Below are 17,631 nucleotides of genomic sequence, written 5' to 3' on the forward strand. Positions count from 1 at the left end.
GTCGTTCATAGCTCGTGGCTTCTAATATCGGAAGGAAGCGGTGATCGTCTTTGTTCGATGGCCAAGAGCTGCTGCTGCGAGGATGACCGGAGTTTGCGTGATGATCGTTTATGCTCCTGGACACGAGATCAGCAAGGTGTGATGTTTAATTTGTGGGAGTTGCACCGCCTGTACGCGATCAACCGTCGACGCGCCCACCCGGGCCCCACGTTTGCCGTGAGGCACCATGAGGGCCTCCCCGACGGCCAGGGCCTCCGCATGGTCGGAGTGGGCAGAGGCCGGCGTTCGACTGGTGGTTTGAAAAGAACACGGACAAACATTCGAGCTCACGCTTTTGCTTTGGCAACAATTTTCGTTAATTGGGCTCCAAGCGGCTCAACAAGCCTGGAAGCCGGCGCATTTAATCACCTCCGAGATCGAAATGTGGCAAATCGCATGCTAATCAGGAGCAAGGTGGCCCAGGGATTGAGAATCAAATTTGCATGTGAAACGGCGGTGCAGGACTCGATTCGAAGGCAAGTGAATACTGCGCAGTGGTGCATTGCAAGTGGACATTATTATCATCCAACAGTGACCAGCATGGTGAAGTATGGTCAAACTAAACCTGACATCCAACATCACGTGGCGAGATGTTCATCCAGCAGTGGAAAACGTAACTTAAAGTAACCAAAATAACAGAAGATGCATGGAAAATAAATCGGTTTAATTTTGTATATAAACGCGTATAACTCATGTGTACATGCTTGTAAATATACGATTCAGCTAAAAAATGTTAAACACATTTACACAAAGTCGCAAAGACATCAACTCGCTTAAATCTTTACCATTACTCCAGGAGCTCAGAATTATTGCCCAAGTACTGTATATACGTGAGTAAAGTTACGACCATTTACGAAAAAATTTGAAAACGTGTCAATATTTTGTCAGAAATTATCTTTGCACGTCTAAAGGACAAGAGAAGCTGTAACGAAATGCGCATTTGTAAACGATTAAACCTTAAAATTTTCTGACACCGACATTTTTTCCAAAAACATTCCTTGTGTGATTGCACAGAGTCCGATGAGGGGTGGGGCAGCTGTGTAAAAAAACCTGAGGTGAAATTCTCCGTTAAACGGACGATTTAAACAGCAACAGCTCGGGGAATTTTATACTCTGTTCTATGCAGCTGACCGCTGCCCCTTCATACAGTAAATGGCATCCTCACAAGAATAAGTAACCTAACATCCCTTGCAGGGAATCCTCTCGCGATAAAAAATCTTCCATTTGCCATCCATCACGAGACCCCTGCGGGTGTCACCGTGCACAATCATACTTCGAAGCTCTTGCTCGGATTCCCCAGAGCTTTGCCCTCCGAGTGGCCACCCTAATGGCCCACTGCGACAGGCCAAACCTGGCACAATTGTAGGTTTTTAACTATAATACACGTTTTATGTGTTAGATCGTTTAAATATATAAATGTGTTGTTAAACCCACCACCACCCGACAGCCAATTAGTAAGGTTTGTCACGTAAACAGAACATGTCAATTCGTTACTAGTACAGTCCACCAGTGTGTTGGAGAGCAAAGCCACACCATTTACAATCTAAGTACAACATTTCGCCAGCACTAACTAGCTTCATCAGGCGACAGCCATCACTTGTGAGCACTTCTTTCGCGAATTGGGAGGGGAATCAATGAATGCATATGACTATGGGTATCCATTGCCGATTGGGTTATTTATATGTTAATCAACACACATTATGCATGCGCATTAAGGAACGAGGATTCTCCACGAATCTGGCTGTCGCCTGATGAAGCTGGTTGTAATTACTGGTGAAACATTGTACTCAGATTGTAAATGTTGGGGCTTTGCTCTCCAAGACACCGGTGTGATGTTACTAGTAACGAATTGGCATGTTCTGTTAATGTGACAAACCTTTCGAATTGGCTGTGTCGGGTGGTGGCGGGTTTACTGACACATTTAAATATTTATTACGCGATATAACCCAAAAAACCAGTGTTATGGATATTGGTCGCGAAAGCCTACGTGTTAAACTGGTTTTCAACTGTTAGATCAGTGGTAGCCGATATGTGAATCGCGATCCATGGGTGGATGATCGCAAAAGATTTTGATTGTGGATCTCAGGACAAATAGGAATAAACACCTCTAATATAAAGCAATTCTTGTTATAGCAGATGGCAAAACAAAATCCCCGACTAAGAATTAATGGATTAATAATATATATTTTAAACCAATAGATCGCACTAGCACTTGGCATGTCTACAGTGTTCTATTAGTCGGTTAAATCCATCCAGGTAACTGTTGGTCATATATTGCTGGTAGATCACGGAACATGTTGAGATATACCAGAATGGATCACAGTGCTTTGTGGGTTGGACACTGCTGCGTTAGTCAATACACACCACCGATTCAGTAACCAATATTTTTGTGAAATCACCTTCATCACAAGGGGGTCAGTGTCTTGGCTGGCAAAGAAGTGGGGCATAAGATATCCTAAACCTTTCATACATCTTGACGCGTATACACCTTAATTGGCTGATTGTACTGGTTGGCAAGGTAAACATTCTAAAAAAAAAATGCGCTACCATTTGAACCGCTGCGCCAGGAGAACGAAGAACCGGTGAACTCTGGATTGCAAGTTCAGAGTGCAAACCGTCTGTTACTTCAGGGAAACATTTCTCATAACCGCCACTGCTTTTTTTTTAAATTGTTCACCTCTGCTTGCGAGCACAATGTACACTTAATTAACTCTACAGATGTAAAACCCAGAGTGTGTGCCCACTCATGCACCTCCTCCGACATCTTGTTGACACCGCATCCACGATACACTAGTGCTGTCTGGGTTTCTTAGGCCGGGGAGAAGGCGAGCCCCATGGGGTGGACTCCGCAGGGTTGTAGCCTGGAATCTGTGACAGCGGACACACAAATGGCACAAACGTACAACAAAGATAGTCACCCAAATAAGCCTTTAACAGACTGTGCTGCTGTTAGGCGGCATGGCCCACGAGGGGGTAAGTGGCCAACACCTCTCCCCAGTGCTGATGTTTACACACTGCACCAGGTACTCATTTAAGAAAGAGTTGACCTTGGGTAGGCAAAACAGCAGTTCAGATAATCCTCATTGGTGTTGGCGGTGAGTGGGAATTGGGTTGCCGGGTTCATAGCGCAGCGTGCTAACCACTACACCAATGCTCTCACACACACATATGCGAGTATTTCCAACAAATGTGATACGTTATCATTACACTTATTAACACTGAAAAACTTCGCCAAGTCTGAAGACTTTTGAGGAACACGGGGAGAGAAGATGACAACTCCACACAGTAACACACTCTAGTTGGGAATCAAACCCAGTTTTCTTGCTGCAAGACACAAGGGTTTACCAATGTGCCACCCTGCCGCCCATGGCGATACGTAAACTACCTTAATACCAGTTTCAACGCATGCTTATTTTTAGATATGGGAGGAAACCAGAGAACCCGGAGGAAACCCATGCAGAACAGACTCATGGAGTTTTGTTAAGAAATCTGATATCTACCAAGGCTCCCACACCTTGACTTAGCTTGGTATCTTGAGAACTCGCATTCATCATTTAAATAGGTCACGTTTCAGATAATGGTCCTTCTTGTGCAATGAACTAGGGCCATAATAAAAATCTATTTTATACAGCACCTTGCATATCGAAATATCTCAAAAAAGCACTGGACATTAAAAAACTACTCAAGTATAGATACAAGCCAATAGAAATAAAGTAAAAGCCGATAATAACAATAATGACAGTGATACTGACACTTTACACAGCATGCAAAATGCAATAAAAGCTAATCATAATGATTCCTCTCACAGTAATAACCAATCAGAATCCAGGAAAAGCCAATTAATAACGATGTTTTCAAGCTGGATTTAAACACACGGACAGTCACAACTGATATAGGTAGGGATAGTGTCCCATAGTCTTTGGATATACAGTCTGTTCTATAATACGGTAGTTGCGTACCTCAAGAACACCGCGTTTTGGAAAAATCGTGTTATAATAAATAATATATTATATGGGGTAAAGCGCAGTCCGCAATAACGCGTGAGATGCGTAACACAGGCTGAACAAAGACTAAGGAACGTGGGTAGCATCTAGAAGCATCCAGCAGCATCCCGCCTTGTGTGATGCTACGCCGAGGCAGCCGTTACGACCGCTTATTCCTACTCGCGCGACGTAGTTCCATTCATTCAACCGAGTTATATCCAGTTTGGATCCGCGTTATACAAAAAATGCGTTCCTTCATACATTCATCATCGCGTTATATCCAATTTGCCAGTTACAGGAGGTATAGGACAACAGACTGCAGCTCAAAATGCTAGCTATACATATATTTTTTCCATCCAAGACCGGAGTTTATATTTTATTCCTGTGTTATAAGGGTATTACGTTCAGGGGCTAAATGCCAATGTATGGGTCTGATAGCTACGGGAGAGCCTCAGGAGAGAGTTTGTGTCATCTTGCCACCCCCTCCATTCAAGGAGCGCAGACTACAGTGGTGTAAAATGTAGTCCATAGTTTGGGTTGCATGGCCACAATCGTACAGGAGCTTGTTTTTAATGCACTGCTATGTATCTGTATGAGTCTCTATGAATCTCTAAAAATCATAATGGGTCTCTCTGTATCTCCTATGTATCTCTGTGTCTCTATGGGTTTACTATACGGTCCCACAGTTTGGGTTGCATGGCAACAAGCACTATGCTGTGGCTTGTGCCATTAATTTTCGGCCCGCTGACGTTCCGATGCGGCGAGCGTTTGTTTTTTGTGCACTACTGCTGGCGCAGCAAGCAGCAACAGCAGCATGGTCACAATACAAATCGGTGGTATTCCGAGGTTGCGCGTCGCGCCGCACGGTGAGTACCTCCGGGCGGACGAGGTGCATGCGGATCCGCTGGTGCTGCAGGTTGGACGAATCCAGCGACACGCGCATGCACACGCGGTCGAACATGTTCAGCGCGATGCCCTCCACGCACAGCGTGGGGCCCTACACAAAACACAAAGACATATCTCCAATGTAGCCTTAACAGACTGTTGGGGCAAGTGCTGTTGGCGAGGAGCACAGATGAAGGCCGGCACGGCACACAAGGGGGTGGGTTGCCAGCGCCATGCCCGGCCGCCTTTGTCTCCCCAGTGGCGATGTTTACACACCGCAGCAGGTATTCAATTGAGTTCCGAGTCAACCTAGGCGAGGCCCAGGACCGGTTCAGATAATCATCACTGGTGTTGACCGTGCGAAGGAATCGAACCCAAGTCGCCGGGATCGTAGCGCAGAGCGCTAACCGCTACACTACCGCTGACTGCTCTCTGCCAAGTGCCCTGCACACAAGCACGGATTGACGTAAACCCAACGTTATTATTCATACTATTACATGGGTCACTCAGAAAAGCCTCACTGATTCTCAAAACGTTTGCATTCAAGGTCACTGCTACGTCTTTGTAAAAGGAGGCGAACGATTGATATGTGCTCCCCAAATAAGTAATTTGCATGTAATTTGCCAACCTTGGACCATGAGGCTGGCACACGAATAACGTTACAGGATCTTTTAACGTCCACTGTTAAAGCGGATAGCCTGTAAATATTTTACGCTTAATACACACCACAGTTTCGATTTAAAGATTTCGTGACTGCAAGGATTCATCTTCTTTGGTTCTTTCGGTAAAGTCACGTAGAATGAGAATAAAATAATAAATTGATAAAATAAAATAACACAATAATATTCTCACGACGTTTCGGCCACAACACAGTCTCGTCCCTTCACCTGATGAAGGCCGCTTGTGTTGTGGCCGAAACGTCGTGAGAATATTATTGTGCTATTTTATTTTATCAATTTATTATTTTATTCTCATTCTACGTGACTTTACCGAAAGAACCAAAGAAGACACACCACAGTATTAACCGGAGTGGCCACCGAGTTTGAAACACAAATCTCCACAACACACAGCGAATGCAATACCGCTTGGGCCACCTCACCGCGAGCTGAAAATCAGGCATGAGAAGCCGATGGCTGCAATGACCAAACCAACCGAGGGATCGTGATGTGCGGGCCAGCCAAGGAATTTTAAAGCCTTATTTGGCCATCATTAAGGAGTAGATGCAACCCCCCTTAGGTTATATGGAGTGCACAATTGCAGTTAAGAACATACCTAAAATATGGCTGCAAATGTTGACCCTTTTGAGCTTCTGGTCCAAATTAGGCTGTGTGCATTATCCACGCAGAGTGACAATGTAATGCGGCATGCAAGGCATGCTGGAAAGGACCGGATCCACTGATGACAAATGTGCTTTTTGCCATCTAGAGATCACTTTTTGCATCAACTACTATTTCCCTCATTTGTTTTTATTCTACAAGTACTTTTCTGCCCTTCGAGTTTCTCATTGTTTACAGAAAGCATTAGATTTTCTCTATAATTCTTCCGGATCTGAAGGATTTTACTGTATTTTTAATGTGATGTCCTCTCCGTGACAATACGGGCTCCGTCATGGCAGTTATTTCCAAAGCAAATTTAATTGTGACAGTTTTATATTTGAAACGCATTTACATCATTGAATTCAGTTTCAGTTTATTTTGGTATAGCCCTGTGAGCCATCCGGCTCTAATGTATCCACCGGTGTAACTTCCTCTGTAATAGTCCACACTGCCAAATGGCAAAAAAAACGGAGCTTCGTATCTCACTGCGTTCTTCCACCTTAAACCAAGTGTCTGTGTGTCTGATAGAAACCTAATCGTAGAGAGATGGTCAGGGGGCTTGGGTCCCAGTGCATTAAGCCAGTCCTGGGTTTAAATGCAGAATTCAGCCGTTCAGGAAATGCCAATGTCTCCCGGTTAAGTGAACACATGCCCTACCTCCTCGTCGAAGGTAACGTTGAGCTTGAGATCTTTGGAGTCAAAGAAAACCGTCCCCTCCAAGCCGTACTTGGGAATGAGCACCACCACGGCGTTTTTGCACGCAAACAGCACGAAGCCCTCTTCGCTCACCACTCTCTTAGTCTTGAAGAACAACTGAGACCACAACAACAACAGCCGTTAATCACTGCTACGTGGCAAAGAGCAGACACACGCGCATCACTTACCAAGCCCATAATTATTTAACAAAATTTAAGGTAATTTTCCTGCATCCCCCTGCTAATTTATTCCAGTTGTGCTATTGGCATCATGTCATGGGGATTATTTTGAGTTCAATCGTGAAGGTACAATGTCAATTGTATTGACTATAATCCTCCATCACCTGACAGAGCCAATCAAATAAAGTTGTCACATCATGGGCAAATGTGCCAAGTGACGAGGTTTTTCAGCAAACACAGAAGAATGCTGAAAAGCAATGTCAAGTGTAGCCAACCAGTACAGCCACAGCACCACCACACGTAAGCGTGCGAATAGAAAACAATTGATTCTTACTACACGCACAATACGATGCCTGCTTTCGTGACCTTAAAAATGGTTTTCAAGAGACGAATGGACGCATTATCAGGTGCCTAAGCACACGCCGTGCAAGCTCCACGTGGCCCACACTTCCGCCTCCCACCTGCGTGTGGAAAGCTACAGACGAGCGTTGGGCGTACTGCGCCATCTTGTGGCGGTAGTTGAGGTTGTTGCAGAGCTGCTGCTGCTTCTGCTTGTCGGTGAGCGCCGGGTACGTGGGGTCGGCGCCCACGCACACGGCCAGCAGCCGGTGCACAATCACATCCGAGTATCTGTAACGGTACAGGGAGACAACAACAATATTCACATTTGTTGTAGCCTCTATTTAATATGAAGATTAAATTTACAGTAGATACAGGCTGCGGTATGGCCACGAGATGCCAACGGAGCAGCGGTATTAATCCACCAAGCACCGCGATTCATTCTGGTGGATCTCAGCGGGTTTCACGATCCACCAGAAAGCTACGCAAACAATGACTCAGATAGATTTAACGCTGTGATAGAATACTGTACTCTGGACATACCACGTTCTAGCACCATCTGCTGGTGGAAATTATCTTTGTTAATCTTCTTTGGTTCTTTCGGTAAAGTCACGTAGAATGAGAATAAAATAATAAATTGATAAAATAAAATAACACAATAATATTCTCACGACGTTTCGGCCACAACACAAGTGGCCTTCATCAGGTGAAGGAACAGAACTGTCGGGACGACAGCACTTCAATGACTGCTGCTAAGATTCGCAGTGTCGTTTAAACTAGGTGGGAGAGGTAAAGCGCCTTGACAAAGGAGTTTACATATCAAACAGGATAATTTAGCATTGAAATAGCTGCGTTAAAGTGTTGGATCAGCAGGGTGTTAAAGTCAGAAATTAGCATGTAACTGGGAGATTAGCATGATGGTAATGTGAGGGATTAGCATGTGACTGGTCACGGAAATAGCTATGTTAAAGTCAAATTTTCCATCTCAACAAAGGCATTTAGTATATGGACGCTAAAGGACTGCAACTACCCAACTATCATACAATAAACCGATGTGAAAAAAAACTAAGTAGAAACTTCATCAATATAATAAATGTACTCAATATATTCTTCAATAAATTGAGCTATAAACATAAAGTAACTGGGTATACACTACACTATCTAATGAATACCATATAGTAAACTAATAAAAAAACTAAAATACAAACTACATCAATGTTATCAATAAACTCTATATTCTCTCCATCAGCTGAGCTACTAACAATAAGTCGTTATACATTACAATGCCATATGGCGAAAAAAATGGGTGGCGGTTTTTTCCTTCTTTCCAACGTTAGCACCACGGAGAGCGACGAGCCTCGTTCAGACGGACAAGTCCATCCATGCTCGGAACGGAGGAGGGGGGAGAAACAGCCACGATGTGCTGCTCTGTCCTGTTGCGTTACAACCATGCCATAAACTAGACTACTATACATTGTAATGTTATACCTTCCAATCTAAACTACATTGTATAATATCGTATACACAGCCCAATGTACGCTCTAACATTATGCATTATATTGATATGTCTCCAAATAAACGTTTTCCTACATTACACAACTATACACCGTAATATACACTACCATAGACAAACCCACCCTTGAATTATACAATGCGTTACTTTAGACTACCCTATACTTTAGACTGTAAAATATTAGACTTGTAATATTACACTATGTATTATTCTACCAACCCTACTGTATACCACACAGCTGTATATTCACTATAAAATTACAATACTATATATTGCCTTATGAATTATGTTAAACATTACAATGTTATACTATTTATTATTATATAACATGCTATAAACCAGGGGTGTCCAAACTACGGCCCGCGGGCCAACTGCGGCCCGCCATCCATTTTTAATTGGCCCGTATCAAAGTTTAAAAATATAATGGACTATGGCCCACTGTATTGCATTTCTTAATTTAAACACTAGACAGCGCTATTGTCTTGAACAAGGCAGCGTCTCCACAAAGCAAGCAATCGTAGAAAACATTTGCTCAGGGTCACCAGAAATGCCGGAACCGAAGAGACGCAAGATTGCAAGCGAGTGCAGAAAATTTCAGACTCGGTGGAAAAATGATTTTTTTTTCATAGAAACCAAGGGGAAGTGTGTTTGTTTGATTTGTAATGAGAGTGTTGCCGTGATGAAAGAGTACAATGTACGACGGCATTATGAAACGAAACATCAGACCTTCACGTCCTACACTGGCGCCGAGCGGAGAGAGAAGGTAAAGCAAATGGCAAGCTAGCCTGCTAACGCAGCAGCAGGGTTTTTTTTCCGTGCTAACAAAGCTCAAGAAAATGCAACAATAGCCAGCAATGAAGTAACTCAACTCATTGCCCTACACGGGAAACCTTTCTCAGACGGTGACTTCATCAAACAGTGCCTCACTAAAGTCGTGGGAATGTGCCTGGAGAAATTGCAGGATTTTAACGATGTTAGTGTTGTCCAGAAATAAGGTTGTGCGGCGAATTGAAGATTTGTCGGCTAACTTAAAACAGCAAGTGTCAGATAAAGCTTGTGCTTTCGATTTTTACTCGATTGCATGTGATGAGAGCACAGATGCCACGGACACTGCACGGCTGTTAATTTTTTTGCGGGGAGTTGATGAGAATTTTTGCATTACGGAGGAACTGCTTGATCTTCGGAGTCTAAAGGGGACAACAGCTGGGAAGGATATGTTTTGAAGCTGTGTCAGATTCAATTAACCAGGCTGGATTTAAATGGGACAAGCTGTGTGGAATTACAACGGATGGGGCTCCAGCAATGACAGGCGAGCGCAAAGGAATGGCTTCTATAGTGAGTGCCAAGGTGCAGGAGAGCGGAGGTGAGACTGTTAAAATGCACTGTATCATCTACCAAGAAGCCCTCTGTGCCAAGATAATCCAGCTTGGCGATGTGATGAACACAGTTGTGAAAAATGTCAAAAAAGTATGGCCCGAGGGCTTTACCACAGAGAATTGCAAGCGTTCCTCTCTGATGTCGATGCTGAATACGGGGACCTACTCTACCATTCTCAAGTGCGCTGGCTCAGTCGCGGCTCCGTGCTGCAGTGGTGTTATTCCCTGAGATCAAATATCGACAAATTTTTGAAAGAAAAGGGCAGACCTCTCCATGAGATCATTGACCCTTTATGGTTGGCAGGCCTGGCTTTTTTAGTTGATCTCACTGATCATCTCAACACCCCGAACAAGAGACTACAAGGCAAAGAGCAGCTGGTACCACAGCTGTATGTGCACATGAAAGCATTCCGTGCGAAGCTCCGTCTCTTCGAGTCACAACTGCGCAACTTCAATGTAGCGCACTTCCCCACGCTGACCGAAATCAATGCGCATTTCCAAATGCCAAGCTCTCTGCAAAAATGGGAGAATATGTGTCTGTGATCACATCTCTCATGACAGAATTCAGTCAGCGCTTCCAAGATTTTTCTGTCATTGAGAAGGAAATCACACTGTTTGCGGCTCCGTTTTCAATGGATGCAAAAGAAGTGGAGGAGAGTCTGCAATTAGAACTGATCGAAATTCAGTGTGATGATTCTCTGAAGAATCAGCATCAGCTTCTCTCCCTACCTGAGTTTGGAAAAGGCCAAGTTTCCTCTGACGAGACGCCATGCAAAACGAATGATGAGTCTGTTCGGCTCAACATACATATGTGAGCAGACATTCTCTCTGTTAACGCTGAACAAAAGCAGGCTGAGAACCAGAACGACCGACAGCCATCTCCGTGACGTCCTTCGCATCTCAACCACCAAACTTACTCCTGACCTGCCAGCTATCCTTCAGACCAAAGCGCAGCATCACTGCTCCCACTGAGCGTAACATTATTCCCATTACAGGTGAGTTAAAAATATACACACCGTTTTCATTTGTTAATAAGCCCAATTACTTCATAAATTCAGTCAATTAAAGTTGATGACAATTTTTTTAACAAACGTTAGTTGATGTGTTAACAAGCCCAATAATTTATTTGTGTAATAAGCTTGAAATATCCACATCCCCTATTTGTCTTCTTGTCTCTCCCTTCATATGGACAATGAAGGGGGATCAGCACCCTAAGAACCAATCTGAGGCTGTCACTGAGAGAATTACCTGCCAACCTTTTTGTAAAAAATAAAATTAAAATCTACTAATGAAGAGCTATGATGGAGGCTTTTTTTCTTCAAACATGTTCAATAATCAAACGTAATTTACCTGCATTTGATTGATTTTGACAATATTAGTGCATGAGAAGTGAGGCAGTATACCTCACGTCTAGTGAGTGGCCCAATCCTTCGTATATTTTTCTGTATGTGGCCCTCGGGAAAAAAAGTTTGGACACCCCTGCTATAAACCATACCATTGACCGTCGTGTGAAAGGTATTAAGAGGCAGTGGCAGCGAATGGGCTGCGATCTGAAAGTCACCATAAAATACAATCAATTAAGTACCAAAATGGTTTATAACATCTTTCCAATGGTTACTAAGCCAGAATCCATCTTCTCGGTTGAAATTGTTTCTGTGTTTGTATATGTGGATGGCCTCATGAACGAATCTCTCATGGTAGCCGGATGGCTTGCAGAGAACGTCCGTCTTGGAGAAGTCAATGTCATGTGAGCCCACTGAATTATAACAGTGATCTGCCACGGCTGAGGTGCTCGTCCTACCGTGTTTCAAGTCTGCTTTATATTCACGGATGCGGTCCCAGATATGTCGTTTGGTTTCTCCAATGTAACTGCTACCACAGAGGCAACTTAGTTTGTAGACGCCCGGGTACTGTATGTCTGGAACCACATCTTTTACAGATGGAACCAGATCACGGATTGTATGTACTGTGTTGAATCGGACCTGGATCTTGTGTTTATTCAGGATTTTGGAGATCTTTTTTGTGACCCCCGCAATGTAGGGTAAGGTGATGGTTTTGAATGGCTCCTCAAGAGGATCCTTCTTCATGGCTGGAGTGATGGCTTTGCGGATTGTGTAGTCGGAGTAACCATTAGCCTTGAGAGCTTGGTGTACGTGCTTAAGTTCACTGGCAATGTGTTCCTGGTCGGAAATGCATTGGGCTCTATGCTATAGAGTCTTGATGAGGGAGTTCTTCTGACATGGATGGTGGTGGGAATCCAGTTTTAAGTAAGCATTCGTATGCGTAGCTTTCCTGTGGACAGAGTGGCTCATTGAACCATCAGGTCTCCTTTTAATTAGGACATCCAAAAAGGGTAGCTTGCCATCTTTTTCGACCTCCATGGTGAATCTGATGGCTGGGTGTATGGAATTGATGTGGTTGAGGAATTGGTTTGTGTTATGGTCGAAACGTCGTGAGAATTTTTATTGTTTTATATATATTTTATTATTTTGTTGTTTCCCTTCAACGTGACTTTACCGAAAGAACTAAGCATATTAATTACTGCAGTCACGAAAGCTTTAAATCAAAATTTCATTGGAAAGATGTTATAAACAATTTCAGTTCTTAATTGATTGTATTTTATGGTGACATTCAGACTGCAGTCCATTCGCTGGCACTGCCTCTTCACACGACGGTCAATGGTATGGTTTATAGCATGTTACATAATAATAAATAGTATAACATTGTAATGTTTAACATAATTCATAAGGCAATATATAGTATCGTAATTGTATTGTGAATATACAGCAGTGTGGTATACAGTAGGGTTGGTAGAATAATACATAGTGTAATATTACAAGTCTAACATTTTACAGTCTAAAGTATAGGGTAGTGTAAAGTAACACATTTTATAATTCAAGGGTGGGTTTGTCTATGGTAGTGTATATTACGGTGTATAGTCGTGTAATGTAGGAAAAAGTTTAGTTGAAGACATATAAATATACTGCATAATGTTCGAGCTTACATTGGGCTGTGTATACGATATTATACAATGTAGTTTAGATTGGAAGGTATAACGTTACAATGTATAGTAGTCTAGTTTATGGCATGGTTGTAACGCAACACAGGACAGAGCAGCACATCGTGGCTGTTTCTCCCCCCTCCTCCGTTCCGAGCATGGATGGACTCGTCCGTCTGAACGAGGCTCGTCGCTCTCCGTGGTGCTAACGTTGGAAAGAAGGAAAAAACCGCCACCCTTTTTTTCGCCATATGGCATTGTAATGTATAATGACTTATTGTTAGTAGCTCAGCTGATTGGAGAGTATATAGAGTTTATTAATAACATTGATGTAGTTTATATTTTAGTTTTATTAATTCGTTTACTATATGGTATTCATTATATAGTGTAGTGTATACTCAGTTACTTTATGTTTATAGCTCAACGTATTGAAGAACATATTGAGTACATTTATTATATTGATGTTGTTTATACTTATTTTTTTCACATCGGTTTATTGTATGATAGTTGGGTAGTTGCAGTCCTTTAGCGTCCATATACTAAACGCCTCTGTTGAGATGTAAACTTTGACTTTAACATAGCTATTTCCGTGACCAGTCACATGCTAATCCCTCACATTAACATCATGCTAATCTCCCAGTTACATGCTTATTTCTGACTTTAACACCCTGATGATCCAACACTTTAACACAGCTATTTCAATGCTAAATTCTCCTGTTTGATATGTAAACTCCTTTGTCAAGGCGCTTTACCTCTCCCACCTAGCTTAAAAGACGCTGGGAATCTTAGCAGCAGTTATTGAAGCGCTGTTGTCCCGACAGTTCTGTTCCTTCACCTGAAGAAGGCTACTTGTGTTTTGGCAGAAACGTCGTGAGAATTTTATTTTTTATTATGTTTTATTTTTATTATTTTATTTCCATTCTACGTGACTTTATCAAAATAACCAAGAAGTTGCATAAAGTTGTTGCATGCTTGGGCTCCAGATGCCGAAATTACCTTTTAAAAAACGGCCAGTCTCATCAGATCTCAGAAGCTAAGCTTGCAGCGCCCAGCCCTGATGGTAACCCGGGGATACAAATTCATGTGGAGAAACAAATGTTCGCTTGTGACGACCAAGACTACGCCTGTCCTCCCAAGGACAGGCCTCACTGATTCCGAAGACTTTCATTTTCAGGAGGGTCCTGCCGAGTATTTTTGCAGTAGGGAGGCGATGTTGTGCTGTGCAGTGCCGGAGAGTAAGCTCATGCAGCCGGTCCACCCTGTCCTCTCTCCTCCCGTAGGGACGGGTCGGTCATAATAGCGGTCAGAAACACCCTCCACGTCACAAAACAGTTCAATTTCTCAATCCGCAGGTCAGCTCAAATCTGTATTGTGGGCGTTCCCTTGTACTCTACTGTGTACGTGGGGCTCTGGATCCAATCCCCTGATCACCATTGCATTCACTTAAATAATAATAAATTCTCCTGGCCACCCATAGAAAATTAGAGTGCACAATTATACGTGTGATTCATCACAGGCGAGCTCAGACCGGCCACACTTGCAGCTTAGGGCCTCGCATTAAGAGAGGGGGGGATCTCTAAATACGAAACAAGAAATGGACACGAGGTTTCGAGTTTTAACATAATTGCTTAATAAATAAAGATCGGTGAGAAAAAAAGACTCTCCAAAGCAGTTATTTTCATTCTGCTGACAAAAATATACAGGCATTCATAGAAGGGGCCTCTTAAACTTGACAATGGCATAGGGCCCCAGCAATGCCATCATCCGGCTCTGCTGCCGAGTGTCATCCCAATGAAGTAATCTGTAGTGGGAAACTCGTAGGTGTGTGTATGTGTGGAGGGAAACCTGTACTGCTGTCGTACGTTGTGACCGGGCGAGGCCAATTTCCGTCCTCATGGTCGGCCACGGCGTCCTGGTCTTCGTACTGCTGCTTGTTTTTGGCTGTAATGACACCCAACATGGACAACCCCATCACCTGCGTTCAAACAAGTGTTACACAGTACGTACACACGCGCAATAAAGCAACCACAAAGCACATACACTTTTAAATATAAAAGCACTGGGGGTCTAGTACTGTAGTCACCAATCCGTGTGTATTATTTATTTATTTGTTGGTCATTCTGATGGCAGCACAAACAGAAGCTGCATCCATAACTTCTCAATCCCCACAGTCCCAGGCCAAGGTCCATTCATGGAATTAATACAAATATTTACTTATTAGAGGGTGTTTTTGTTTGTTTGGGTTAGCTCGCGTAAATCTTAGTCAAGTTTGTCACGTAAACAAAACATGCCAATTAGTGACTAATTCAGCACATCGGTGTGTTGGAGAGTAAACCCACAACATTTACAATTCAAGTACCGTGACCTTTCGCCTGTAACTACAACAACAACCCGCCTCGTCAGGTGACAGCCAGAGTTGTGGTGAAATCCTTCCCCTGTTTCGGTCTTTAATAGACGTAGACGGGGGATAAATGTGACGTCGTCGCTTGTAAGCAGATCCGATACGAAGACGGGGGGGAGGGGGGGTAATGTATTGATGTAAATTACAATGGATATCTGTTATTGATTGGGTTATTCGCAGTTAATCAACATACATAATTGTTACTCCTGCTATTATGGATTGACTCAAGCAGCTAGCGAAGGATGCTAGGTTTAGTAATATATGTTATATATGTCGCTATTGTTAACTTTCAATCACATGTCTCATGATCACTGTTGCATTGTTTTTATAGCATTATTTTAGTAACTTCTAGAAAGGTTTAGTTTAGCCTGATTTTTACATAGTGGACACTGTGTGTGTGTGCTGCGAGCTGAGTGGTGGAGGTACCTGGCAACAGTTGAACCGAGCCCGCTCGGCCTCTTCATCCGTGGCGACCAGGGTACAATCCTTACTATATTCTTGGTTCTTTCAGGTAAAGTCACGTAGATAGAAAATAACAACAATAAAATAAAAATAAATTAAAATAAAAGCAAAAAACCCACGACGTTTCGATCGCAACACGTGATGAAGACCGGCACTATGCTGTGGCTTGTGCCATTAATTTTCGGCCCGCTGACGTTCCGATGCGGCGAGCGTTTGTTTTTTGTGCACTACTGCTGGCGCAGCAAGCAGCAACAGCAGCATGGTCACAATACAAATCGGTAGTATTCCGAGGTTGCGCGTCGCGCCGCACGGTGAGTACCTCCGGGCGGACGAGGTGCATGCGGATCCGCTGGTGCTGCAGGTTGGACGAATCCAGCGACACGCGCACGCGGTCGAACATGTTCAGCGCGATGCCCTCCACGCACAGTGTGAGGCCCTACACAAAACACAAAGACATCTCTAATGTAGCCTTAACAGACTGTTGGGGCAAGTGCTGTTGGCGAGGAGCACAGATGAAGGCCGGCACGGCACACAAGGGGGTGGTTTGCCAGCGCCATGCCCGGCCGCCTTTGTCTCCCCAGTGGCGATGTTTACACACCGCACCAGGCATTCAATTGAGTTCCGAGTCAACCTAGGGAAGGCCCAGGACCGGTTCAGATAATCATCACTGGTGTTGACCGTGCGAAGGAATCGAACCCAAGTCGCCAGGATTGTAGCACAGAACGCTAACCGCTACACTACCGCTGACTGCTCTCTGCCAAGTGCCCTGCATACAAGTACGGATTGACGTGAACCCAACGTTATTATTCATACAATTACAAGGGTCACTCAGAAAAGCCTCACTGATTCTCAAAACGTTTGCATTCAAGGTCACTGCTACGTTTTTGTAAAAGGAGGCGAATGATTAATATGTGCTCCCCAAATAAGTAATTTGTATGTAATTTGCCAACCTTGGACCATGATGCTGGCACACGAATAACGTTACAGGATATTTTAACGTCCACTGTTAAAGCGGATAGCCTGTAAATATTTTACGCTTAATACACACCACAGTATTAACCGGAGTGGCCACCGAGTTTGAAACGCAAACCTCCACAACACACAGCGAATGCAATACCGCTTGGGCCACCTCACCGCGAGCTGAAAACCAGGCATGAGAAGCCGATGGCTGCAATGACCAAACCAACCGAGGGATCGTGATGTGCGGGCCAGCCAAGGAATTTTAAAGCCTTATTTGGCCATCATTAAGGAGTAGATGCAACCCCCCTTAGGTTATATGGAGTGTACAATTGCAGTTAAGAACATACCTAAAATATGGCTGCAAATGTTGACCCTTTTGAGCTTCTGGTCCAAATTAGGCTGTGTGCATTATCCACGCAGAGTGACAATGTAATGCGGCATACAAGGCATGCTGGAAAGGACCGGATCCACTGATCACAAATGT

The 17,631-nt window shown here is 43.6% G+C and overlaps 1 protein-coding gene across 1 annotated transcript in view; it reads right to left on the bottom strand.

Moving 5' to 3' along the window:
* Positions 1–690: 690 nt before the first annotated feature.
* Positions 691–17,631, bottom strand: part of LOC142924707 (exosome complex exonuclease RRP44-like) — a 28,870-nt gene continuing 11,929 nt past the window's right edge. Inside the window, exons 3-6 of the mRNA XM_076067362.1 lie at positions 16,507–16,623; positions 6,881–7,036; positions 4,897–5,019; positions 691–2,907 (exon numbers count right to left, since the gene is read on the bottom strand). Coding sequence (XP_075923477.1) covers positions 2,830–2,907; positions 4,897–5,019; positions 6,881–7,036; positions 16,507–16,623 — 474 coding nt within the window. The 3' untranslated portion in view covers positions 691–2,829. The remainder of the gene's footprint in view (positions 2,908–4,896; positions 5,020–6,880; positions 7,037–16,506; positions 16,624–17,631) is intronic.

The sequence above is a fragment of the Petromyzon marinus genome, chromosome 16 (genome assembly GCF_048934315.1).
Source record: "Petromyzon marinus isolate PM22_M1 ecotype Great Lakes invasive population chromosome 16, UKy_Petmar_22M1.pri1.0, whole genome shotgun sequence".
NCBI lineage: Eukaryota > Metazoa > Chordata > Hyperoartia > Petromyzontiformes > Petromyzontidae > Petromyzon > Petromyzon marinus.